Source organism: Pinus tabuliformis, chromosome 1_2 (genome assembly GCF_031772625.1).
Source record: "Pinus tabuliformis cultivar Carrire ecotype Pingquan chromosome 1_2, CPIR1, whole genome shotgun sequence".
Lineage (NCBI taxonomy): Eukaryota > Viridiplantae > Streptophyta > Pinopsida > Pinales > Pinaceae > Pinus > Pinus tabuliformis.
In genome coordinates this window covers 1,205,704,371-1,205,729,263 of record NC_142298.1, presented here as the reverse complement: position 1 = coordinate 1,205,729,263, position 24,893 = coordinate 1,205,704,371, and the positions used below count along the sequence as shown (strand labels likewise).

Below are 24,893 nucleotides of genomic sequence, written 5' to 3'. Positions count from 1 at the left end.
GGGCTTTTAGGCGGGAAGCTTCCTGAACAGAGGGGTAGCCAAAAAGCATGGTGTCATCAACGAATTGCTGATGAGAGGTGGCAGTGGTGTTGTGAACCGAAGTGCCTTTAAGCTGATGAGACTGGAGGGCGTGTTTAATGTGTCGTCCAAGACCTTCAGCCGTAAGAACAAAGAGGAAGGGGGACAGGGGATCCCCTTGCCTGATACCATGAGAGGGTTTGAAGGGGCGGGAGGGGATATCGTTCACCAGGATGGAAAAATGAGTAGATGTGATTAGGCTCATAATCCATCGGATCCACATGGAACAAAAACCAAAAGCTTTTAACATATGATGTATGTAATTCCAACTGAGTTTATCGAATGCTTTGGAGAGATCCAATTTGAGTATCATACCTGCTTGCTTTGAGTGCTTGAGGGAGTGTATGCTCTCGTGCGTGAGGAGAATGCCATCCATTATTTGTCGACCTTCCACGTAACCTGACTGTTCCGGAGAGATGAGTAGCGGTAGAAGGGGTTTTAGCCTGTTAGCAATCACTTTAGATATCACTTTGTAAATGACATTACATAATGCAATTGGCCTGAATTTGTCAGGAGTGATGGAGTCCTCCTCTTTGGGGATGAGAGTGATGAAGGTGGAGTTGAGGGAGGGAAGAAGCCAGCGCAGGGCCCTAGATTCTTCTACAATCTGCCAAACTTCCAGCTTTATCATGTCCCAAAAAGTGTGAAAGAACGTGGTAGTGAATCCATCGGGGCCAGGGGCCTTACCTTCTTTAAGCTGGGACATAGCTTCATCCACTTCCTGGGGGAGAATAGGGCGCATGAAGAGCTCATTGTGTTCCTCCGTGATGAGCTTTGGCACATTGCTGATAATTTTATCGATGGCCTTTTGCTGATCTTCTATTTGTTCATGGTGGACATTTTGGAAGTGATTGAGGAGTACCTCTTCGATTTCCTCATGCTTCTCTACTTTTGCCCCTTCTTGATTCTGGATGAAAGGTATATTATTATTCATCCTTCTCTGCACCGTGGTTCTGTGGAAGAATTTGGTGTTGCGCTCCCCTTCCTTCAGCCATCTAACTCTTGACTTTTGCCTCCAATAGATTTCCTCTTGCTTTCTCCTTTCCTCGAGCTGATTATGGATAATCCGTTCCTGTTCCAAGGTAGCCTCCGTGTTCCCTTCCGTGATAATCTTTTGTTGAAGATCCACCAGATTCTGATTTAACTCTTGCTGCGCCTTGAAGATATTCCCAAAGGTCTCCCTATTCCATCTTTTTAGGTGATTTTTAAGAAATCTTAGCTTCTGTTGGAACTGATACATTTTTGCTCCTTCTGGAGGGACGAAAGATGCCCAAGTGGTCTTGACAAAGTCCTTGAATGTAGGATGCGAAAGCCAGAACCCTTCAAAACGAAAGGGTCTTTTAGTCAGGTTACCTGGTCTTTGCCATTGTAGAGCGATCGGCCAGTGATCCGACCCTGTGTGAGCAAGTATTGCAGTTGAGATATCTCCTCCTAAATGGACCGCATTATCTGAGATGAGGAAGCGATCCAATTTGGAGGCAATTTGATGTTTTCTAGCTCTGTGGTTGCTCCAAGTGAAAGTACCATTACAGAACGGCATGTCTATGAGAGACGCAATTTGGATGAATTCCTTGAAGCGATTGGCTTCTGGTTCCATTCTGGTTCTCCCTCCTATCTTCTCCTCGATTTTAGTAATCATGTTGAAGTCTCCTGCAACAATCCATAATGGGTGCCTTCTGTTAGTGTTCAGAGCTTCTATAATGTCAAGGAGCGCAATTTTACTGCCTGTGTCTTGCGGGAAGTAAACATTTGATAAGTTGCCATGAATGTTGGTGCCCAAAATGTGAAAGTCCGCCTGTATGAGATGATGAGAGGCATGAAAATCTGTGAGGGTTACCGCTTGGGTATTCCATGCTATAGCAAGCCCTCCTGATGCTCCCGAGGCGTCTACTGCAACCGAGCGACAGCCTGGCCATGCTTTTGAGAGAATGTTGCCTAGCGTAGAACTATTACACTTTGTTTCCTGGAGAAAGCACATTTGCGACTTTTCCATTTTAATCATGTTTTTTAACATCCTGAGCTTTCCGGGGCTGTTTAGCCCTCTTAAGTTCCATGATACTAGCTTCATGATTCAACTGTTGATAGAGGGCTTGTAGTACTTCGTCAACTTAGCATACCTGCCTGAATCTACCAGGATTTTCCCAATCTCGATCGTTCTCTGGAGATCTGTTTTCCTTCCTCTCTTTTTTGTATCCTTTGGGCGTAGGTTGCCTTCCCATTGGCTTCCTGGCTGTATTCCTAGTTGGTTCTGATGATAGGCTCTCGAGATGACCACTTCGAGCTTACTGAGTTGACTCTCTGGGATTGTATCGTATGCTTTCTTCTTGCAGGCTTGCTCTAATTCCAAAATATCTAGGCCATTCAGATCTATGCTCTCTGGCTCTTCTTCCATTTGTTGTACCTGATTGCTTTCTTCAATGTTGATCTCTGAGTTCTGGGGGAGGTCTGCCTTTCCGTCGACTTCCATTTCCTTGAGAATCTCTACTGTTTCTCTCTGACTTCTACTGAGGATAGTAGGGATAATGAAGGGGGGATGAGATTTGGAAGGGGAAATGGAGGGAGGGGGGTGGGATGAGGAAGATGGGTGAGCGGTGTTGGCCTCAGAGTTCAGAGGGTGCTCTTCAGAGGTCTGACCAAGAATATCGAAGCTGTTCTTAGTTACTGGTCCCTGGGATTTGTTGGGCTGGGGTTTACTCCCATTTTGGGGCTTTTTGTGAGAGCGTTCTGGCTTGGGACTTTGATGAAGTCGTCCTGGGTTGGGGCTTCAGAAGGGTCAGGGGTAATGATTTTGGCGTTTTGAGGGCAATCCCTAAAAATATGTCCCAGAACATGACATTTTCTGCAACGAAAGGGAACATGTTCATAGTCGAGAGGCTGGATCCATTCTTCATCTCGATGGGCAAGAGTTACCGACTCTGGTAGAGCTTCATTCAGGCGAATGAAGACACAAATTCGAGCATAGGAGATGTATTTGCGCGATTTGGTTTCTTCTGCCGCTCTGATGTATTCTCCAACTCCATTTCCTATACCCTTGAGAATGTCCTCATCCCAATATTCATCTGGGAGAGAGTACAGTCTGATCCAGACCGGTGCCCAAGTGAGATCTTCTTTATCTGGATTGAATCTTGGAATCCATTCCCTCAGATATAGTCCCGCTGAGTTAAAAAAGTAAGGCCCTTCTACCAGTATCCTGTATTTGTCCTCTAGACAAAAAAAGATTGCAGTGAAGAAGCCTTTTGGCCCTAGCTGCAGTGTGACATCTCCTTTGGGTTTCCATTTCGCCGCAATCTAGCCATATAAGGCTTTCTCAGTCGGCCAGAACCCTATGAACTTCCCGATGAGGGCATGATCTCTCATATACTCTATTCTTCTGTCAATCTTGTCTCCCGGCAGCTCTATTCTTGGCCGTTCCTTGGCCACTGGTCGGCATGTTGTTGAGGATATTTTCGGGCTTCCTTCTGGTGTTTCTCTTTCTTCTGGCATATTGCTGTCTTTAACCTTCTGCTTTTCAGTCTCCCTGTTATTGTCTTGGTGTTTTTTCCCTCTGTTTAAGATTTCCTTGTCGACAGATCCGAAGATTACCGTATTCTCAGGACCGCTGTGCGAAAGGGAGGGCTCTGACGCCCCCCCCTGAGGCTGATCCATTGCGAGGCGCTGATGCTCTGCAGCTCTGTCACGCTACAGAGGATTCCTTACAGCCCGTGAGCGTACTTCGAGCTGTGCAGTCGGCACCGTGGATTGTTCTCCCAGAACCCTAGCTCAGAACCCTTCTCCAGAGCGCTCTCAGGATCTCAGTTTTTGTTGTATGTTAAAGTTATACCGTTATATAAAAAGATAATAGAAAATATTATTTATTTTTATAATATAAAAAATATAATGATCTAACTTTTTAACATATCAATTATATGAAAAATGAAAAACATTCATATGATGTGATGCTTCAAAATAGAAAATGGTTTCCCCTTAAAACTACCTATATAAATTGATGACAAGTACACAGCTATACCAGACATATATGATTTATGTATGTGATTTCACATTCACCTTAAACTTTACTAATTTTCTTTTTTCAGTAAAAAGAATTGTAGAGATATTTACCCACATTCGTGAATGTCATATTTAATAAACTCCTTAATGTGATATCTGATATCTAATAAACGCTCTAGCGCAGGTAACTACGGGATCCAAATATAGCTGGTATCTAATAAACGCTCTAGTGCAGGTAACTAAGGAATCCAAATAAGAGTTGGACTGTATATTCTCCTGGAATAACAAAAGAATATCATTTTCAATTGAAGAAAAAACTAAAGGGATCCAAAGATGTAAATAAAATATATAAAAAATATTTCACTCTACAGAGTTATAGCATTGTTTACACACCCTCACAAGACATACATTGAAATGCCTTTCTTGCTCTGATGATGATGTACAATGCTCATGCCTTTGATCTTATGAAGCAGCACTCGATGAAGATGAGGAAGGAGCAAATGTTTCCATTTGCTCATCCATCAAAATCTTTTGGTAACAGGACTCCATCATCCATCAAAATCTGTTGGTAGCGGCATTCCACGCTGCAGAATGCTTTGTCACCTCTGCAAAAATCAGAAAATAGAGAATCAGACTAGCTCTACAGGATGGGAAATTATAATCAATTCAATTTAATTCTCAAAGATTTAAAGCCATGGTATGATAATTATAACGGACCTGTACATGTAGATGTCCTTCCCATGGTTCAATTGCCGTTTGCAAAGGCAGCATGCTCTGAGAAAATGGCCAACGGAAAACACTGGAACACTTGAATAGCTCCGAGGTGGCGACGCGACATCCCATATTTCCTTGTCCATTTTGCTTTTGAACACGGTATTGCACAATTTCACGCCCCATACCGCCATGAATATACAAGTTATTTGTGCTCGATTTTGAACCACGAGAGATAACACAAGTGTGGCCCTTTGTAAATCCATGAGGAGAACCAATTGGTATTGTCTCGCTGTGCTGCTTGAAAGAACTCGATTGGAGATCTAAGCCGTTTTTCATGAGAATCAGTGATCCCAATTCCAGAAAATGTCTTGAGGACCCCTTTACACTGAAACCTGTGAAGATCCCAGGGCCATTGCAGAATTTGTGCTTATCTTTAGGGCAGTGCTTGGTGCATGATGAATCGGATGGATAATCAGGCGTCACGTAACACACCTTCTGTCGTAATGAGGACTCACCCTTCAACCCTTGTTCTTAACTTGCCCAGCATAGTCTCTCCAATGAATGGCATTTCATACCCAGAAACTCCTTGTATGCCACTCTTTATCCACAATCCCCTATAACCTAAGGTACACTCTTCATTCACAATCCCCTATAAGGACAATATAAAAAGATATTATTACCTCCAGTTTAAGGACAAGATGTGGGATGTTAATGAGTTGGAGGGTAAAAGGAAGCTAAAGTACTATAACGAGCTGATCAATGCCACCCTCCATAACTATAATTCTCTCTATTTTGACTATCACTAAGAAGAAAATAAACATCGCTAGGATTAGAACTAATGCTCATGAGCTTAGGAGTGAGACCAGGCGGTGGTCTACTCCCAAGACTCCTTGGGACGATAGAATTTGTCAATTTTGTGATACTAAGAAGGTGGAAAATGAAGAGCACTTCCTTTTAGACTGCCGGACTCTTGCCCCCATCCCCTCTCAATTCCATGTCATTAGTCAAACCTCTAATCTTCTTGACCTATTAATCCATACCAACTATAGAGATCTTGGAACACTTCTTTCCCTACTCTTTGATCACAGACACAAGATTTTGAAGAATGACAATTAGACTCTCTTTTGAGGTCCGATAGACCACATTGGTCTTAGTGGTCGTTAATCCTCATCGTATATATATTTTTGAATGCATAAATAGATCCCCTTGAATATTTTGATTGTGTAGACTACATAGTTGAAACTTGCAATTCCAACAAATATTTGTTGGATTTAAGACAAAATTGACTAAAATAATTACTTTAAAATGGGCCAAATATAAAGTAGTCAAATCACTTAACATTAAAATATTTCACTTATGGACCACATTGTCCACAAGAAAATGTTTTTTCTATTATAATATCTTTAATTGTTACAATCCTCATTACATGATGAGCCATAATGCCTTCATAAATATTGTTGTGTTGGGCTTCTAGTCTTATGTGTTTAATGAGTATACTTATGAGCTGTTCTAGTACCACCAACCTCACTCTAGCCTAGTACCACCAATCTCACTCTAACCTAGTACCAACAACCTCACTAGAGCGGTAGGGGTAGGGATGAGAGAAGGACATATTTTTTTCCTTGAAAAAATATATATTTAAATATGTGTAAATATTATTTAACTCTAAGTATTAAAATATTAAATTTATAACCTACATTATTTTTTTTATTAATATTAATATTTTTTAAATACTACATATTAATTTAATATAAAAATTAAATAAATTTCATGCCTCTTTTATTATTCTTATGAGGAAGTGAGTGATTTTTTTTTCCTAATTACTTTTTCCCTTTAAACAAACTATTTATATATATAATATTATAATTTTCAACTAATTTATTTACATATTGTTTTTGAAACCTTTTAATCAAAACATGTATAAGAATTATAAGTTTAAATTAGTTAACTGCTTTTTAATGGGTTTATTTAAGTGGGTTTTGAAATATTTTTAAAATTATTTATTTTCTCTAAAATATTAGTGGGTTGTTTCTTGTTTTTTCGTTTTTTGTTTTTCCTTAATTTATCTTTAATTAATACTAATAAAATATGTATGCTCATTTTTGTTTTTTATTATAATGGACATTGATTTAATAATATCTTTTTCTTTTTTTTCAAAAAATATATGTGTCAACTAGAAATTAAGCACTGAAGATAGTCAACTATAGAATATTTGCAATGAACCTCTCAATTTTATAGCAATTTTAATTTCCATGCACAATCAAATCATTATGCCAAGTGATCAAAAATATGCTTCATTATATTTAAATGTTTTTCCCCTGTAAGCTCTTGAAAATGATTTCTATTAATAAGAGAAAGTATTACATTGATAATCCGTGTCCACTTAACCATAGGACTTATCGAGGAGGCCAATGACTCAACTAGGTGTACACAAAAACCTCAAAATTACAACTTTGACTATAAGATACTAAAACATAACAGGATTGGAGATATTATCTATCAACTATATCCACCATTAGCTTGAAGCAATGCATGATTAGTGCATGGTTATTGACAATGAATGGAAAACTAGTAAAGGAGACCTCAAAACAAATAGTAGTTTCCCTGAATTTTATGCAAAAGGTGGTAATGATTACTGTAAAAAAACAAGGACCTTCGAAGGTTTGTAGAGTGATGCAAATGCAATCTGAGCCTGGTTAAAAACCCACAGTGCCCTGTTGTTCACCAAATCGACACTTCATTTAACCCTATCTTGTTGTCGCTTTCCACGATAATAAATCCCTTTATATAAATTACTGTGGGAAGGCCTTAATAAACAATGGGAGGAACCAAAAGGGTGATACAAAAACCACCAACTGTTGTTGTGTTATTGTGAACATTCATGGGAATCTGCAGATTGGGAAAAATATGCCATAAACACCCTCCCCTGGATCGTGTCCTCAACCTCCCAATGAATCACTGACTTCATCAACTGCGAACCATGTAGCACCTACAACAGGAAATAGCCTCGGAATTGTTGTGGGTGCTAAGAAGGACAAGAACCAATCATCTCCCTCATTGGGTGTTATAGTGGGTGTTGTTCTAGGATGGTTTGTTGGATTAAGTGAAGTTGCTGGCTTGGGATTCTGTTTCTACAAGAAAGGATTACTGAGATCAGGTGATGTGTAGAGCCCTAATATTGTAGTTGTTCATCCCCAGAATTTTGCTTCGGAGTTTGAGTTGAAAAATATCATTGCAGGGGGACAAAATGTTGCTACCACAACCAACGATACACAGAGCAAGACGAGCAGTGGGCCGAGTGATGTACATGTGGTGGAGGATGGTAACATGATCATCTCAATCGAAGTTCTTTGTAATGTTACGAATGATTTTAGTAAGGAATATGTTTTGGGCCATAGGGGATTTGGTGTGGTCTACAAATGTGAGCTACATTGTTATGAAACCAGCTCAAGAAAAAGATAGAAAAGATAGATCAACGCCTTAGAATTCAGCCTCTTCAATGGGGAAACCTCCTTTACATTACATAAATGAACAATTCTTGGATGATTCAAATGACAAAACCTCCTTTCTATATATAGAAGTCTAAGGAGTCACAATATAACCCAGCCGACCTAATAATAATAATATAAAGCCACAAAAATAACAATAGAAGGATTCTATGGGGCACAGTAATAACAATATGGGGACAATAGGGGCACAACAATATTAATAAAGGATGCAACTACAATAGTAATGGGGTAATCAGTAGTATTATAGGGACCCAACATGCCCCTCTCCTTCAAAAAAGTGTTGTCCTCAATGGTTGAGTAGTTCTGGATGCTTCTGTATAAATTTTTCATCCTCCCATGTGGAATCTTCAGCAGATAAGTTCTTCCACTTCATAAGATACTCCGAAATTGATCAATTTCGTAGCTATCGAGTTCTTGTTTCTGTGACTGCTTCTGGTTCCAATATAATTTTTGCTTCCTTGTCAAGTTCTAGCAATATTGTTTGAACTGGGAGCTTGTCGCCTATAACCTTATTTAAACATGAAACATGGAAAACTGGGTGAAATAGAGAAGTTGCAAGAAGCTCCAATTTGTATGCCATAGTACCAATCTTTTGCAAAACCTTGTACGGACCATAATACTTTGGTGATAATTTATTATCCTTCTTAACTTGCTTGAGGGACATTTGCTTATATGGTTGTAGCCATAGGAATACCCAATCACCTACATCAAAACTTCTTTCACTGTGATGTTGATCTGCCTGTTGTTTCATTCTATTATGTGCCAACACAAGGTTATCCTTTAAGAGTTGGAGGACTTGTTGTTGATGTTTGATGTGATGTTCCGCTGTTTGAACCTTAGAATTTTCTCTTAAATATGATGTGATGGATGGTGGCTGATATCCATAAAGTGCCATAAATGGGGTCATTTTTGTTGTTGTATGGAAGGAAGTGTTATACCACCATTCAGCCAGAGGCAACCATTTGACCCATTGTGTCTGTTTATCAGATACAAAGCAGTGAAGATATCCTTCCAAACATTTGTTTACTATCTCAGTTTTCCCATCAGATTGAGGATGATAAAATGAGCTATGAGCTAACTGAGTACCAAGACAAGAAAATAATTCTGTCCAAAAATTTCCAGTGAAAATGGGATCTCTGTCACTTACAATAATCTTTGGCTTTCCATGTAGCTTTTGAATTGTTTCCATAAATGCAGTAGAAATTGTACTGGCTTTAAATTGATGTGATAATGCACAAAAGTGTGCATACTTGGTAAGTCTGTCAACTACCACCATGATGACACTCTTTCCCTCAGACTTGGGTAAACCTGTGATAAAATCCATTGAAACCTCCTCCCAATGTTGGCTTGGAATGGATAAAGGTTGTAATAGACCCAATGTCTTAATTGTTTCAACTTTATTTTGTTGGCAAACCAAATATTCCGCCACAAAATTTTGAATATATGATTTAAGGCCATCCCAAAAAAATTCCTTCTTAACCATGTGGTATGTTTTTAAAAATCCTGAGTGCTCTCCTAAGGGAGAAGAGTGCAATTCCATAAGAATCTTTTCTTTTAGCTGGGAATTCTTACAGAGGTATAAGCGATTTTTGTACCATAAAGAATCATTTTGCCAACTAAATGTATCAGACGTACTGGAATCTTGTTGTAACTTTCGAATAAGTGCCCACACTTCTTTGTCATTCTTCCATTCCTCCCTTGCTTCATTTATCCAATCTGGTTGGATAATAGAAATGGCACACAACAATGCTTCCACATCCTCATCCTTTCTTGAGAGTGCATCTACCACCAAATTTTGCTTCCCTTTTTTGTAGATGATTTCAAAGTCATAACCCAACATCTTTGTGACCCACTTTTGTTCTCTTCAAAGGATAATCTTTGTTCTAAAAAGTATTTAAGGCTATCATGATCTGTTTTTACCTTGAAGTGTCTTCCCATTAGGTAGGGTCACCATTTCTTAAGTGCATGGAGTATTGCCAACATTTCCTTCTCATAAATAGCTTTGTGTAAAAACTTTCCCTTGATTGGACGACTTTCAAAAGCAATGGGTCTTTCATCTTGCATTAAAACAGCACCAATTCCATTTCCTGAAGCATCACATTCCACAATAAAGGTTTTTGTGAAGTCCGGTGTAGCTAAGACCAGTGCTTGGCACATTGCCTCTTTAAGATGTTCGAAGGCCTTTGTTGCTTCTGGAGTCCATGAAAATGCATCTTTCTTCAATAATGTTGTTAGAGGTGCTGCTATTCTCCCATAATTCTTAACAAACTTGCGATGATACCCTGTCAACCCGAGAAATCCTCGCAGATGCTTTATGGATGTGGGGATTTTCCATTCCTTAATGGCTTTAATTTTGCTAGGGTCTACCTTAACTCCTTCATGAGATACAATATGACCCAGATATTCCACCTCTTGTACTCCAAAGAAACATTTGGATCTTTTTGCATATAATTGTTTCTCCTCCAATAGTTGTAGCACCCTGTCAACATGTTCAACATGATCCTTCCAAGACTTGCTGTAGATTAGTATATCATCAAAAAATACTAACACAAATTTTCTAAGGAATGGTTTGAAAATGGAATTCATCAAACCTTGAAATGTTGAAGGTGCATTGGTAAGGCCAAAAGGCATGACCAAAAATTCATAATGACCCTCATGAGTTCTAAATGTTGTTTTCGGAATGTCTTCAATCTTCATTCTGATTTGATGATATCCTGAATGAAGATCCAACTTGGTGAAGTAAATTGATCCATGCAATTCATCCAGTAATTCATCAATGACAGGAATGGGAAACTTATCTTTAATAGTGAGCTTGTTGAGCTCCCTATAATACGGACACATGCGCCATGATCCATCCTTCTTGTGCACCAATACTACTGGAGCAGAGAAAAAACTTTGACTCGGTTGAATTATACCAGCCTCTAGCATTTCTGCAACCATACGTTCAATTTCATTCTTTTGGGCATAGGGATATCTGTACGGCCTGATGTTTGGAGGAACACTTCCTGGAATCAAATGAATAGCATGATCATGATCACGAATAGGTGGGAGACCTTTGGGAGTCTCAAATACCTTGGAATGATTGTCCAAGACTTTTTGGAGATCTGGAGAAATAGATGATTCCAATGTGGAAACATCTAGTGAACATAATTGTGCAATTACACCTCTTTGTTCCTTTTTTAGAAGCTTTGTCATATCGTTAGAGCTGATTATCTTTCTTGGTTTCCCTACAATACCCCTTAATTCAACTTCCTTTCTTCCACAGAAAATTTCATGAAAAGTTCTTGAAAATTAAAAGCTATTGTACCCAAGGATTGTAGCCATTGGACTCCTAGTACAACATCAGCACCTCCCATTGGAATGGAAAGCATTGGGCTAGTCAATACATATTCTCCCATGGATAGCTTGATATTATGGCACTTTCCAGAGAAATTTATTGTTCTTCCATTTGCAACCATCACTTGACACTCTGGTGCTGGATATAAGAAGCAATTCAATTCTTTTGCTACCTTACAATGAATAAAATTGTGGGTACTTCCTGAATCAATCAACACTATTACCTTTTTCTTCTTGATTTGTCCTTCTATCTTGATGGTTTGAGGAGTGGTAATTCACACCAATGCATTACAAGATATGGTCGGATTCATTTCTTCTTTATCTAGGCTTTGTTCCTGGAGTATATCCTCTTCTTTTGACCTTTCTTGCTCCTTTTCTTCTTCCTCTTCACAATCTATGTAGAATAATTTCTTCTCAGCACACTTATGACCTTTAGTGTATTTGCTATCACAACTGTAACAAAGCCCTTTTGCTCTTTTTTCTTCCAATTGTTGTGGTGTCAACCTTATAGGTTGTGGAAGACTAGGGGCAACAACACTTCCATCTTTATAGTTGTGAGTGGTATGCTTCCTGGTTGCCATAATTTTGCTTTCCATTTTTCTTGCTAACCTGAATGCCTTCTCTAATGAATCAGGTTCCCAAAGGCGAACATCATGTTGGATATTATCCTTTAAAGTCCCTATGAACACATCAATCCTATGCTCCTCTGGAATATTTTTTACCCTTATGTTCAATTTTTGGAACTCCTCAATGTGCTCCATTATTGAACCCTTTTGTTTGAGACTTATCAATTGGCTAAAAAAAGTGTTGCTTTTTGTATCCTCATAATGTGCTGTCAATTCTTCCGTAAAAATTTCCCAAGTGATAATTTGTTTACGAGAGCAAAGCCATTGATACCATACAAACTGATTTGGTTCCAAATATAAAGTTGCAATACGTAACTTTTGTGTGTTTTGCACATTATTGAGATCGAAAAATTGCTCCATTTGTAATATCCATGTTGCGGGATCCTTGCCATCAAACTTCCTCATATCGATTTTTGGAATATGGTGGGTCTTCGATCCCACATTAGAGTCTATGAAATCATGATTAACATTTCTTTTGTTCGCATCATGAGTTTCCTTTACTACCTTTTCACCATTATTAAGTATTTCTTGTAGAAAAATTGTCAAATCTGTCTTCAAATCTGCCATGTCTCTCTTCAAATCTATCTTCAAATCGCTCATCTTAGCTTCCACGCCCTTTATCTTAGCTTCTATTAGCTTTTGTGAGAGTGACATTTGTTGCACTTGGTCGTGTAATTTTGATATATCATGTAGCATTTCTTCCTCTTCTTCATGAGTCATGCTAGAGCTTTCAGGTTGCTTACTAGATGTTTGCATTTTTCTTTCCTTGGGGCATCAGTTACTGATAATAATGCTTTACTATGCCCTTTGAATTCCTTCAAAATAAATTTTCAAACCAAGCTTAAGCAAAAATTTTAAAAAATCTACACACATTTTTCACTTTGTAGGAGCTCGATATTGCCTCTGATGTATCTCTATACTTTCGGATCATCCAGTTCTGAAAATTGTGAACTACAATAGCCCTCTATGTCCTCTTTCCAATGCCACCAATGTGATCCAAATTGGATTCTCCAAGGAAGAGTTATGCGAAATCTCCCACAGTGACCTGATTATAGACTAGTTCAGTAGAGTGAAATTGTATGACGTGCCACGAGTCACTGTTTCGACCTTTGGCTCTGAAAAATATATAGAAGAAGATACAGTCCGTCCTCTTTCTGTACCTTCTTACGAAATTTCAATCTGATGCTCAGAGAGAAAGTTATGACGATTTTCCCTAAGCCACCTGTTTGGAATGTAATTCAAGAGTCTACAAAAAGACCAAATTCCTTAGATCATATCTCCGTAAATATAGCGCAAAAAGATATGAAATTCAGATCCGAGATTCAGCGCGATTTCTTCTCAAATGTGTTTTTTTTAGCTTCTGAAACGTTGCAGAAAAAACTTTATAGTGAAAATGCCACGATGACCTGTTTGGAGCAGCAAAACCCTAAAATTGAAACCTCTGATACCAAATGTTATGAAACCAACTCAAGAAAAAGATAGAAAAGATAGATCAACACCTTAGAATTCAGCCTCTTTGAGGGGGCAACCTCCTTTACATTACATAAATGAACAATTCTTGGATGATTCAAATGAAAAAACCTCCTTTCTATATATAGGAGTCTAAGGAGTCACAATATAACCAGCCGACCTAATAATAATAATATAAAGCCACAAAAATAACAATAGAGGGATTCTATGGGGCAAAATAATAACAATATGGGGACAATAGGGGCACAACAATATTAATAAGGGATGCAACTACAATAGTAATGGGGTAATCACTAGTATTATAGGGACCCAACATACATGATGGCACTAAGATTGTTGGGAAGAGAATGGAGGCAGTTGTTATAAGTAGTAAGGGAGTGTATGAATTCCAGGCAGAGATTGATGTTCTTACAAAGTTTCGTCATAGACACCTTGTTGCATTGCTTTGGTACTGCATCGAGGGACCTAAAATGCTTTTGGTTTATGAATACATGCCTCAAGGCCCTCTCAATCACCATTTTTTTGACTAGGAAAAGCACAAATTGACTTCAATAGCTCTTTGTTGCTTTAGTTTCAAACCAGGTTTATGCAATATTCAAAGGGTGAGATCAAAATAACTCTTATTTTATGTAAAATACTAGCAGTAGGAACTTCAATATTTGTATGCAAGTTCAAAATTCCTAATAATGGTGGCATGATACAAATATCCTCGAGAGAGGTGTTGCTTAAATTATTACAATTAAATTTGTACTATTTGATAGTTGGGCCGTAATTTGTATATTTTTCTTGTTTGCCCTTTATTGGGATTTTAAAGGCTTTATAGCAATATATTTATCTGAACGAGTTATTTGAATGGGGATGTTGCTTAAATCTTCTTTTCGGGTTTTTGAAAGATATTTGCAGTACATATGAGATATTTCTGTGGAGTTTTCTGGTAGTCCAACTTTTGTTTTTTCCAAAAATATTGGTATTAATTTTCATTCATAAAGTCATTGTATTTTAATGGGGTACCAAAAATTCGTCATATTTCTGTGGGATACTAGTTTTCAAGATCTTTAAGGCATCATTTATTTTATCAATACGATACATTTCTATGTGGATATGTTTTGATTCTCAGATTTTAACATCTATAGGTCATGATAATTTTGACAATTTTTCCATGTGTGTCTAGTTCCAAGCTATGTTACCAGAAACGAAACGATTGTCAACGTTCCTGCGAAAAACTGCTCCAGAAACGATATAGGATGGGAAACCACGTTTTATACGGGTGTTCTTGTTTCTGGTGAAACAGATCGTTTCCCAAAACATATTATGAAAAGACGTTTATCTGTTTTCGCTGGAACGTTTTGGTTCCATCTCCGTTTTTCCTCGTTTACTATGTTTCCTTCCTCAAATGGTGTTAAATCCCATTTCAAAAATAACAGTTTCTGATTTGGTCCCATTTCAAAAACAACAGTTTTCGAGTTGAGTTCTGTGAGTTAGCGGCTGTGCCTGCCCGTAAAGCTAGGTTTGAGCATGATTTAAGCTAGAGAGGAGCGTAGATTTGCCATTCAGCAAACGCCTGTCAAGAAAAGTTTAAGCACGATTTATGCTTGGAGAGGAGCACATTCAACAGACTCCATAGCATTCTGGATTTGTTTGAGGATTCTCAATTCCCAGGTATGTTTTCATATTACGTCAATGAACCTAAGCTAGCAATTGACTTCTTTACTCTTTCACTACAGTTCATTGACAACAGGAATTTTTCTAGTGATCTGTTCAAGTTGTCTTTTCTACTGTGATTATGTGATTATATATCATTATTGAATTGTATTTTAGCGAATATTCTTATATCATAGAGGGGAAGATGTGTAGTAAAGAAGACTATAATGGTCTCTAAATTTCGAAAAAAATCACATTGTTACAGTGTTACACACACACAACTTAAATAGGAATCTGATTTTGCCTTGGTCCTTGCAAAACTGAGTCGTGATTCATCATTCTGGCCATAGCTCTAGTTGATAATCATTCTGGCCCGATAGCACTGTAGTTGTCCACTAGGAGCAAAGTAGATACATTTTCTAGGGTCCCTTCAAGTGAGATACAATTTCACTGCACTTGATTGACAAAAATAACTGTTTTCAAGATCTGTTGAATATGTCTTTCACCATTTTATGTGATTATATATATAATGGCACTAGCTTATGGGGAGTTTCCATTAAATCATAGACCTCTGTCTTTTCAATCACAAATTCCATCACTTTACTAGTCATATTATTCACTGGTTTGCCATTGGGGTAAACAAATGGAGAGATGTTTGTCAATATAATCCTGTCCCCATTAGCGCTCGCATTGTTGAAGTCTATTATGATGTCTGCAATATTAGAGCAGCCGAGCAGTATATCCTTGGCGCTCACTAGTTCGTGTAGATATGCAGAATCTGAGCCTATATGGATCATGGACATCCCATTACTTAAAGCCAGCCTTTAGAACCTGGAGTTGCTGGCATTCACAATTTTGAAGCGATATTTCTTTCGCTTCACCTTCAAGTAAGGCCACCAGGGAAAATTTTAAGAACCCCCCCTAAATTTATATTTATAATAAATAGGCGAATCTCCATGGTATATAGGAAAAATGGAAGGCGATTTTATCAATAATATAATATGTATATATAATTTTTTGGCGAATCTCTCACCAGGCATGATGAATATTTTACTCAATTATAAAATCTTGTAATATCTTGGTATTACCATGGGTCAATACCATGGTTTATGGTAAACCTGGAGCTTGGCGAATATTTTACTCAATTATAAAATCTTGTAATATCTTGGTATTACCATGGTTTATGGTAATCCTGGAGCTTAAAAATTACTATTAGTAATTTATAAAAATTAATAAAATTAATAGTTGATTTTTATTTTATTTTTTATTTTAACCAACTTAAAATGTTTAACATACATTAAATTACAACATCCATCTTTACTCTTGATCCGCCAAGCCCCGAGAGGGATCAAATATTTTTTCACTCTATGCTAGTTTGCATATCACGATATTTGATACGGGTTAGTAGATCCAGAGTAAAGATGGATCTATGCTGGTTTAATTCCCCCATTTAAATAGGCTACATTCCAGGTGAATACCATGGGTCAATACCATGTGCCATTTTGGTGAATACCATGGGTCAATACCATGTACCATTTTTATTTTATTAATACTAATATTAGGGTTAATAATGTTTTTTTGCATGGTATTAATAACAATCTAGTCCATGGTATTTGTCCCATAGTATTTTGCCCATAAGTTTCACCTAAATATAACGCATTTTTTGAGTGTCCTTAAATATAAGGTGACTTATGCAGTAAATATAAAAAATGTTTTATTTGTTTACCATACCTCTCATTCATTTATATTTTTATTAATTTACCTTACCTCTTTTACATATATGGTATTTGGCCCATATGATTCATTTAAATAAAACCTCTTTCTTGAGCACTAAATATAAAAAGAGGTTTTATTTATTTACCATACGTCTAGTTTATTTATATTTTTATTTATTTACCATACCTTTTGAGTAAGTATAAAAAGGCGTTTTATTTATTTACCATACCTCCACTTTACTTATATTTTTATTTGTTTACACCCTTGCATGTATATAAGGTGACTTATGGAGTAAATATAAAAGATGTTTTATTTATTTACCATACCTCTCATTTATTTAAATTTTTATTAATTTACCATACCTCTTTTATAAATATGGTATTTGGCCCATAGGATTCACTTAAATAAAACCTATTCTTGAAAATGGGCGAATGGATTCACTTAAGTAAAATCTATTCTTGAAAATGGGCGAATGGAAGGTTGTAACTCCTAATTTCAAGGGCTAAATTTACCTTTTTTACCCTCTCCCTTAAAATAAAGTGGGCTATTTGAGGTGATTTGTAAAAATGTACTATGATACAAAATATTCGCCCACTAAAAATTTAAAACCCCTTAATTTCGCCAAAGGGCGAACATTCGCCCCTAAAATTTTCTATGAAGGCCACACCTTGCCATTCACTATTATCACATCGCCGAAATACTCTAGCTACAAACATATATACAACACTGCTTAAGTTTCATTCTATGTGTATTGTGTTGCAGAGAGTATTAAAAAAACCTATGACCTATGTCCATAAGTGTGTTGTGGTGCAGAGATAGAAAAAATCATGTAAGCACCATATCAAAAGTATGAATCAGTTGTTTCGGGAATCAGTTATTAATAAAATGGATGAACTACTCGACTCTATTTTCCTATTGTTTTGATGTGTATTTACAATGTTTCATTTATGGTTGTTGTTTCCTTTTATATATCTTTGTTTATTGTTGTAAATTTATGTTTGGGACATTACATAACCTCCATCATTTTAGCACCCCTTATTATGCAAATAGTGATATATTTTTTATTAATAATTTTATGTACTTCATTTACATTACTTAGCCTTGATGATATTTTTTGGTTCAAAAGCTAACTCTCACATATATTCATTAGGTGACATTTCAAGGATAAAAAGTAGGGTGTCACAAACATTAATATCATGGTAAACCATCTTTTGTGAAATGGTGTCAGTGAAAATTATTTATTTATTTATTTATTTTTACCTTAATGAATTTCCTTCTTTTCCTTGCGTTGTGCTAAAAACACATAATTTTTTTGTTGTCCCACCTTCCTCCTTCGATTTTTTTCCCCTTTTATCATTTAAAACTGGTCTCCCCACTTAAAGTTTTCAAAAGAGAAAAGAATTAGTCTCCCTACTTAAAGTCTTCAAAAGAGAAAAGAATTCATCTCCCTACTTAAAGTCTTCAAAAGAGAAAGAAAACATGGTTTTGTGTGTCCAAAATAAACCCTTTTTTTTATTATTTTTAATATATAAGAGTCAGTGAGTAAAAAAGCTCAAAATCTTTATTAAACATTAATAAAATGTTTAGAAACCTTAATTCTTTTTGTCCTTATATATTTTTAAATAAATTTTAATAAAAACCTTTTGATATCAATTATATTCAAAAATCTTAAAATTAATTAAAAAAAATAACAAAATTATTAATTAAATGTAACTTTTAATATTTTTTAAAACTATTATGCGATATCTATAAAACTAAAAGAAATTACAATTTTCAAAATTTCACTCCAATCAACAAATTCACTCCAATGCATCTACGCTATTATTTTAAATGGGTTTGACAATCAGTATCATTTTCATTTTCTACATCTCCTCGGACAAATAAATATCAAGTACAACTTATTTGATTGGCTCTATTTCCTTTTCATTTTTTCCTGAAACAATATGAATCAGTTGTTGAGTATTTATTTAACTTGTATATATAGACAAATTGTGTAAATTTGTATTAATTAAAAAGTTTTAATTACAGATCCAGGCTAGATTTTCTTTGTCTTTTCAAAATCCTCAGTCTCATTCCCAAATTCATCATAGCTTCAAATCCTTGGTGGGAGACTCCGGTACCGAGACAACAAGAATACAATTCACTTCCTTGATATATTCTCTAGAAAAGTATTCTCACTTTTTATTAAAACCAACAATTAGCGCTCACGGAATCATTTCCAAAAAATCCAAAACCACCACTCTATCACTTCATTGTTCACTTCACCATGACAGTTTGCCAATCAATCAGAGACCTTTTTCAATTTAGGATTGCCCTGCAAATGCTCCAAAATGATCACTATGACTATTACTGGGCGAAGACTACTTCCTTGCCAATCATAATATGCCATGTAATCAAATTGTCTCCTGGATTTATGCCTTGTTAAACACTTAGGAACAAAAAAAAATTTCAGTGATGTCTCATACAATTAATTTTTCGTTTTATTGAAAACAAATGATTCATTTGTTAGAAAATAATATAAATGAATGCGCTGTCTGATGCACTTATTTTTTTCTTTTATTGAAAACAAATGATTCATTTGTTAGAAAATACTATAAATGAATGTGTTGTCTAATGCAATTATTTTTTGGTTTTATTGAAAACAAATAATTCATTTGTTAGAAAATAACTAACAAATAATATAATGAATGTGTTGTTTGATGCAATTTTCTTTTAGTTTTATTGAAAACAAATGATTCATTGGTTAGAAAATAATATAAATGAATGTAATGTCTCCAGAGTGTTAGAAGAAATATTGCATCGTCCTAGGTGCTCTCTAGTCATATTCTTGATGTTTGACCAGGTCATTTGTAACAATATAATTTCTTTCTTTTTATAACTAAATAAATAGTAATCTCGTAAATAGCGTAATCACATCTTCAACATGTAAGGGCCAATTTCTTTTATTTCCATCAAATTAAGATAAATTTATCTGATTTGCCTTATGCTTTGCACCAAATTCTGTGAAACAATTTTATATTTTTTTATTGTTATTACATTCAAATGCTTCCGGCATATGCTTCTGGTACAAGCACTTATCACTTACTTTTGGTACAAGCACTTATCTACAAGTGCTATAAAAATTTAAGTGTTCACAATTGTTTTAGTTTATTTTTTTGAAGTACTTAAGTATTTATCATTTACAATTTCTCTCGTTTTAGTTGTATGGATAGTTATAGATTTTTCAATTTTCACAAAATTACTTTAGTTTAACTCATTGGGATAGTATTTTTTTTCAAATGCACATAAATTTAGCCTTCACAATTGTTAATTACTGGACTACTTTTTCCAGCTATAAAGATCAAATAGCAATAATAGAAAAATCATTGAAGTGAACAATAATTGAATAATAGGCACTATATATATATATATATATATATATATATATATATATATATATATATATATATATATATATATCTATTGTACCACTAATGGAATTTAATTTTACATATAACATTGTAAAATTTAAGTATGGTAACGAAATTTAGCTGTTTTGAATTTAATTTTACATCAAATGAAATTATGATTGCTCTATGTGTATAGTCTCTCATGCAATACATTAAAATATGCATGTGAATAAATTTACTTAATCAAACTCTTTGTTAACTGTACTTTCTAATTAAGTATCAGTTTTATTTTTCTTTTTATTTTTTTAATTAAATTTCAAATATAAACCATGCATATTAGAATTGGTTGTGGAAGAGAATTATCTATTCTTTATTCCACTCATTTGTCATTACAATGGAAGAAACTTCATAAGCTTCACAAAGTAGACCACCCCTTTCCCAACAGATGTCTTCCACAAGAGTATCAAAAAAAGTCAAAAGCAAAGAATATCAAGAAGCAAAAAAGGCCTTTGAATCAAGGTTATGGGCGTCCGTGAAATGCACTAAATCTTATAGTGGAGGAGCAAGCGGATCAAGCGGTTCAAAGTCTTGGTTTTGCCCGTATTGTAAAACACAAAAATCAGGGAGTGCAGTAAGAGTTCGATGGCATTTACATGGGATGGGGAAAAAACAAACAGTCATATGTATGAATGTACCCAAAACAGAGAAAACATATTTACATAAAGAATTTAATGAACTTGAAAAATTGAGACATGTTGTTGAAGATTCAACTCAAACCAACAACAATCCTAGTGTATTAGCAGTTGGTGGTCAACACTCTTATTCTCAACATCAAGTTTCAATTTCCCACCTTGAAAATTTATAGGATGTAAAAGGGAGGGAAAATATCGATGCATCCATTGGGAGATTTTTTTCTCAAATGGCATAGCTTTAAATGTTTGTAGATCTCACTATTGGAAGGAAATGGTGAGGGATCTAGTTAACTCTGCTACTAAAGGTTACACGCCTCCTAGTTATGAAAAGATGAGGACAACAGTGTTATTTGAAGAGAGGGCTCGGGTTGAAGCTAGACTTCATGATATTAAAGATAGTTGGAAATAATTTGGGGTCTCCATTGTCTCAGATGGTTGGATAGATGTCAATCATCCCCTTATCAATATTTTGGTATCTTACCCAAAAGGAGTTATGTTCTTAAACTCCCATGATACCACATGAAAGAAAAGATATGGTTCATACCTAATGGGTCTCTTCAAAGAGGCAATAGAGGAGGTTGGAAGAGAAAATGTGGTCCAAATTATTACAGATAGTGCCTCAAATAATGTCCTTGCTGGGGGGTTGATTGAGGATGAATATCCAACAATCTTTTGGACTCCTTGTTCTGGGCACTGCATGAATTTTCTCCTGAAAGATATTAATAACATTTCATGGGTTGGAAAAACTATAAATGAAGAAAATATGCTGCAAAATTTTATTGTTAATCATGTATTATGCATAACAATTTATAGGAAATATGCAAATCTTCAACTTCTTCAATGCACTGAGACTAGATTTGCATCTACATTCGTCATGCTTCAACGCCTTATTAAAATGCATCAATATTTGAGAGATATGGTGGTATTAATGGATTGGAAAAGATGGAAGGGTTCTCAAATTGGAGATGGCCCAAAAGTTGAGGACATTATTATTGGCGTTTTTTCAGAGGATTTTTGGAGGAGAGTGGAGGATATTGTCACCTTGATCACCCCTATTGTTTCCACTCTTCGCATATTTGATAGTGATCAACCATGCTTAGGGGATGTTTTTGAGAGTATGGATCAAATGAGAGAGAAACTTCATGATATAATGGAAGATGAAAATTCTGGTATTGACAAAGACACTAGAAATGAAGTGTGGGAAATTAGTTTGACAAGGTGGAAAATGCTTCATAGCTCTCTTCATTCAATTGCATTCTTACTCGATCCTAAATGGTTTCACAAAAAACCGTCTACAGATGTGGAGGTGATGCAAAATCAGAACACTTTTATAAGTAGGTGTTACGATTGTTGGGATCGCACTACTTTACGACTTGAGTTGGGAATTACTTGAGATCAGAAGACCACTTTGTAAATGAAGACTGTGCATACAATGGAGAACAACTTTGAACCATAGAATTTTCGATGCAATATGGTACTGGGACTCCCTTGCTTCATAGTTTGGATATCTGTTTTTTTTCACAGGTATGATCAATACCGAATACCTTTAATGTGTTGATTTATTATTTAAGAAATTAAGTCTAATGATCATTTTTTATTATTTTCCTTTTAAGATTTCAAATGTCTATTGCTAACATAATGTTAATTTTGTTTTACAGGTTACTAGTTCATCTGTATGTGAAAGAAACTGGAGTGAATATGCCTTTATACATTCATCAAAGAGGAATCGCCTAGGTACAAAAAAGGCACAAGATTTGATGTTCGTACACTCAAATCTACGCTTCTTGTCTCGACAACAACTAGAGTATAAAACTTGACCCACTAGAATGTGGGATTATGGTGGTTCACAAGATGATGGAGATGATGAGCTTCCACTTCAGGTGATACAAGGCAATGTTGAAGACATGCTTGATAGTATCAAGAAGTCTACTAACCATAATAATGCTTTTGGAATTGGGTCAAACTCAACAACTATTCTAGAAAATGAGCTTGACAATATAGATTATTAAGTTTATTTGTCTTTTGCATATGAATTGCTAGAACTGGCTTTAGAGACACATTCAACTATTTATATTTCAAATCTCTTATTCTCATAAATGTTTGCTATTTTTTTGGAATTAATGATTGGCTAAATTTTTGGATTTGGAAAATTATGACATCTTTATTAAAAGTAAATCACTCTTTTTAAATGTTTGTTTAGAACTTCACATGTGGAAACATTAGATTTTTATGATTAAAAGTAAATCACTCTCTATGAATGTTTCTTTAGAACTTCACATGTGGAAACATTAGGTTTTTATGATTAATGTTGTGTTTTATATTGTTAACCTTTAATCTTGTTTTTTCTCTCTCCTCATTTCTTATACACGAAACCTGCGAACTCTGTTTCTCGTATTGTCCTCATTTCTCATCCCGTTTCCCTTTTCTCGTTTCTATTAACATAGGTTCCGAGGGGCCTATAGATGAGATTGACAGGGTTATGAGCAAAGGCACAAAAAGTGTGCATGTTACAACCTTGGATAATCTAGTGAATGTGAACTTGTTGTTCACAGTTGCAGTATATGTTGGGATGTCATTGACAACCTTGGGCAAAGGAGCTTAGAAGACAGTGGCGCTTGTGATGCAAGTGAGGACATTTTTAAGAACCTTTTGATAATTGAGGTGACATCATTCAGTGCATTATTATTCTCCAGTTTGATTGCACATGGCTTGCCATTATCAATCATAATAAACAACAACAAAGAGGGCCATGAGGCAGTCAAGGGTCACATCAACAAGAAGTTGTTGAAGCCTCGAATGCTTGCCTTGGAATTTGGATATGTAATAGGATGCATATTCTTGATGTTGCTTATGGTGAACATGATACATATTAGATTAGGCATTCAGTTCTGTGGGGTAAGCTCCACTGTGAAAGAAACATTAACTTTGTTTGGTCTTATTTCAACAGCCTTGGTTATGTATATATTTACAATCATTTATGCCTTCACTCATTAGTATTGTACTGAAATTTCAGTAATAAACCAGAAATGAATGAGATGTACATCTCCAAACCTCTCCAAGAAAGTTTGTCTAGAACACACATTTCTACTGGTATGTACTCTATTTTGTAATATGAGTTTGCTCCATTTAAACCAAGAACGGTTTCATTATTACAAGAAAACCTTTAGAAACTACTATAGTTGGGATTTTTTATTGTAATATATTCATAGGATGCACCTGTTTACGTGACGGGGTTTCAAGTTTTCAGTTCTTTTGTTGACCTCAGAAAAATTCAAATTGCATTTGATCTTCAAGATCAGAAAAGACAAGCTATGATAACCAACAAAAACTTTTAAATGACTGTATTTTACCTTATAAATTTATGTAATGAAATCTATGTTCTATTTATGATCTACAAGTCTTGTAAAGGAGTAGATTTTATTTCTCATGCAAGCCTTTCCAACGTTTGGATATTTCATGGTCAGCTAGATTCTTAAGGGTCAACTTCCCTTTGATTGAAGGATTACCTTTACTATCTGAAGTTCAAAACATGTTATAAATCATAATACCAAGTCTTTTACCCTTGTCTCTAATCTAGATAATGGTTTCTTGGTACTTTGATTCTTTTAGAAGCTTCTAACTATACATACTCTATGCTAATGTGTTTGTATATGTAATTGGCCAAAGTTCTAGATTTTGGCTTTTATGTGATTCAAAGTTAATACATGGGATAAATTTATTAAAGATATTTATAAC

General features: G+C 35.6%; 1 protein-coding gene and 1 pseudogene across 1 annotated transcript; one reads left to right on the top strand and one right to left on the bottom strand.

Annotated features, from left to right (window-relative positions):
- Positions 1-4,497: 4,497 nt before the first annotated feature.
- Positions 4,498-4,970, bottom strand: LOC149210590 (FCS-Like Zinc finger 15-like). Its single transcript, XM_089399014.1, has 2 exons — positions 4,783-4,970; positions 4,498-4,670 (listed from the first exon to the last, which is right to left on the bottom strand). The coding sequence occupies exons 1-2, from the start codon at positions 4,968-4,970 to the stop codon at positions 4,580-4,582; spliced, it is 279 nt and encodes a 92-aa protein (XP_089255140.1). The 3' UTR covers positions 4,498-4,579.
- An 18,493-nt stretch (positions 4,971-23,463) lies between these two features.
- On the top strand, positions 23,464-24,152 carry LOC149210589 (uncharacterized; annotated as a pseudogene).
- The last annotated feature ends 741 nt before the right edge of the window (positions 24,153-24,893 follow it).

Excerpts from the sequence above, each read along its gene's own strand:
- LOC149210590 (XM_089399014.1), bottom strand. The coding sequence starts at position 4,970 with ATGGCGGTATGGGGCGTGAAATTGTGCAATACCGTGTTCAAAAGCAAA. Across the intron at positions 4,671-4,782 it reads AAGGACATCTACATGTACAG|AGGTGACAAAGCATTCTGCA; the intron begins GTCCGTTATAAT and ends TGATTTTTGCAG.